The sequence below is a fragment of the Belonocnema kinseyi genome, chromosome 4 (genome assembly GCF_010883055.1).
Source record: "Belonocnema kinseyi isolate 2016_QV_RU_SX_M_011 chromosome 4, B_treatae_v1, whole genome shotgun sequence".
NCBI classification, from domain to species: domain Eukaryota; kingdom Metazoa; phylum Arthropoda; class Insecta; order Hymenoptera; family Cynipidae; genus Belonocnema; species Belonocnema kinseyi.
Window position 1 is genome coordinate 100,340,907 of NC_046660.1, and position 2,213 is coordinate 100,343,119.

At 29.8% G+C, this 2,213-nt stretch overlaps 1 protein-coding gene across 1 annotated transcript in view; it reads right to left on the minus strand.

Moving 5' to 3' along the window:
* Positions 1-336: 336 nt before the first annotated feature.
* Positions 337-2,213, minus strand: part of LOC117171892 (dual specificity mitogen-activated protein kinase kinase 6) — an 8,528-nt gene continuing 6,651 nt past the window's right edge. Inside the window, exon 7 of the mRNA XM_033359539.1 lies at positions 337-1,108. Coding sequence (XP_033215430.1) covers positions 964-1,108 — 145 coding nt within the window. The 3' untranslated portion in view covers positions 337-963. The remainder of the gene's footprint in view (positions 1,109-2,213) is intronic.

Sequence of the window (2,213 nt, forward strand, 5' to 3'; positions counted from 1 at the left end):
CCTTGCAACTTTTTAAAACTACATTAAACTGCCAGAGAACGTTCGGGACAGATAAGAAACGAAGGAATGTGAATGTACCCAAAAAACATTGATAGCATGAGAATAACACTAGGGAAACTCCCTGATTTCTAGTAATTTCCCCCAGAAACTCTGACAGAAAATTACTATAAATCACTAGATCGAACATTCCTCGAGACTCCAGACTATTTTGTTTGTTTTGATGTCTAGTTTTTGACGTGCATAAATTTAATTTGTAGCTATTTACGTTTTTTTATCTAATAGTTCACTCTATATTTATATACAAAATTTTATTGATAAAAAATCAAAATAATTTGATTCCTCATTTATTGTAAATAAGTGTATTACATGTAATTGTAGAATGTATAAAACAAACGTGACAGTAATATGCTATATATCTACAAAAAGTATGATCACCTGCACAGTCCATCTTTGATGCGAAGTATTTCATTTAATTAGAGCTCCCAAAAATTATCACTCAGAAAATTTGAGATTGCTTCAAAAAATAAAGATTTTTCTGTCCTTGCGACAGACAAAATATTATATATTAAAGTTTCAAGACAGTCAAGACTGTCCAAAGGCCATTTTTATGGTATACAGTTAGTTCTTCTCTTATTGGCAGTGTATTAAAATAATTTCGATTCACATAGGTCATGCATTTCGTTTTTATTCTAATCTCGAGGAACGGTGGATAAGTAGGAACAACTTTTTTTTCCTCTCAGAAGAGTACTCACGTGCCTTAACGCAATAACGAAAAATTAAATAGTATCTCGATCGCGAGATCACAATTATGTCACTAATCTCCTCTGCGATCGTTTCACTAATGCTATGAAAGTTGTCAGATGCAAATGACAATTTGATTACGGGTGAAAATCAAATGAGGGTGGGTGCAAAGCGCATAATTACTTAAGGATTTCGGTTCAGGAACTACTTTAATTATTCCTACTATTTAGTCTCGCTTCTTTCAGGTAAATCGATGATCTCGGCGACAAACGTTGCGACGTCCGTTTCCTTTGCAGCGTGCTCGGTTATGAAACTTAACTGAAGAAGTTGGTTGTAGTTCGGTCGATTTTTATAGTCTTTCATCAGGCTACAAAAGAAAACAGAATAATTTTTTCTTAGGGTTTACCAAGTCTCTGTTTATTAAATATTTTAAAATACTTGAAAAAAAAAACACCTAAAACAGTACAATCGTGCAACAAAATTGCACAAAAAGGCTTGAAAATAAGTATCTTTTTTAAAAACAAATACTCAGGAAAGTTAATGTGTTTTACATAATTGCACAAAGAGTTAGAATGAGAGAAATGTGTTTCTAAATAACATTGTAAGCGACTCATTAGAGACAGTTATATAACAGTTGGAAAAAGGAGAAAAAAGAAAACACACAAACAAACCACCTTGGTCCCCTTTCTTAACTATTTATCCGTCTTTTTTATACCACTAGGATTCAACACGTATCAAATGTTCCTCGTCAGGAACATTTTTATAGGAAACTTATTAGGAACATTTATATTTTCTGCTAATATTATTTAAAAAGTAGAATTGAATTTGAATTTACTTATTAAGAAACTAGTAACATATATTTATCTTTATTGCGTATCAGAAACTTTTGTACATATTTTCCAATTGTTTAAAATCAGCCCCAAAAATTAAATTGTTTAAAAAACTTTTATTATCAAACAAACTTTAGAATTGGTTTAATAGTCAATCAGTTTGAAATATCCGATGAAAGAAAAATAAAGGAAGCTTCAATTTTAGTCCACAATAAAAAATGATCTTTTGCTGGTTTTGTCTTTAAATCCAATAAGATTAAAACTTTTTTTTCAAAAATCATTCTTACTCATAATGGACAAAAACTAAATTTTATTATTTTGAATATATTCACTTATTTTAAAATACGATTTTCTAATTCAAGGACAACGCAAACTGTGACAAGTCTCTTATTTCCTCTAAAAACGTGAAAAAAACAGAGAACACAGCTTTATAGTAAGGTGATCGTAGAAGGCAAGTATTAAAGAATCACTTTGAGATTCTGTATTTGAAAGATTTTCCCAAATCCACAAAATTCTAAATATAAATGAAACGGGTAACCTTGATACTTGCAATAATGGTTTTACAGGAAAGATTTTTTAAATATGTTAAGAAAATGATCAAAATAAGTATAACAAAAGTATATATAAACAAATAAGTATAAT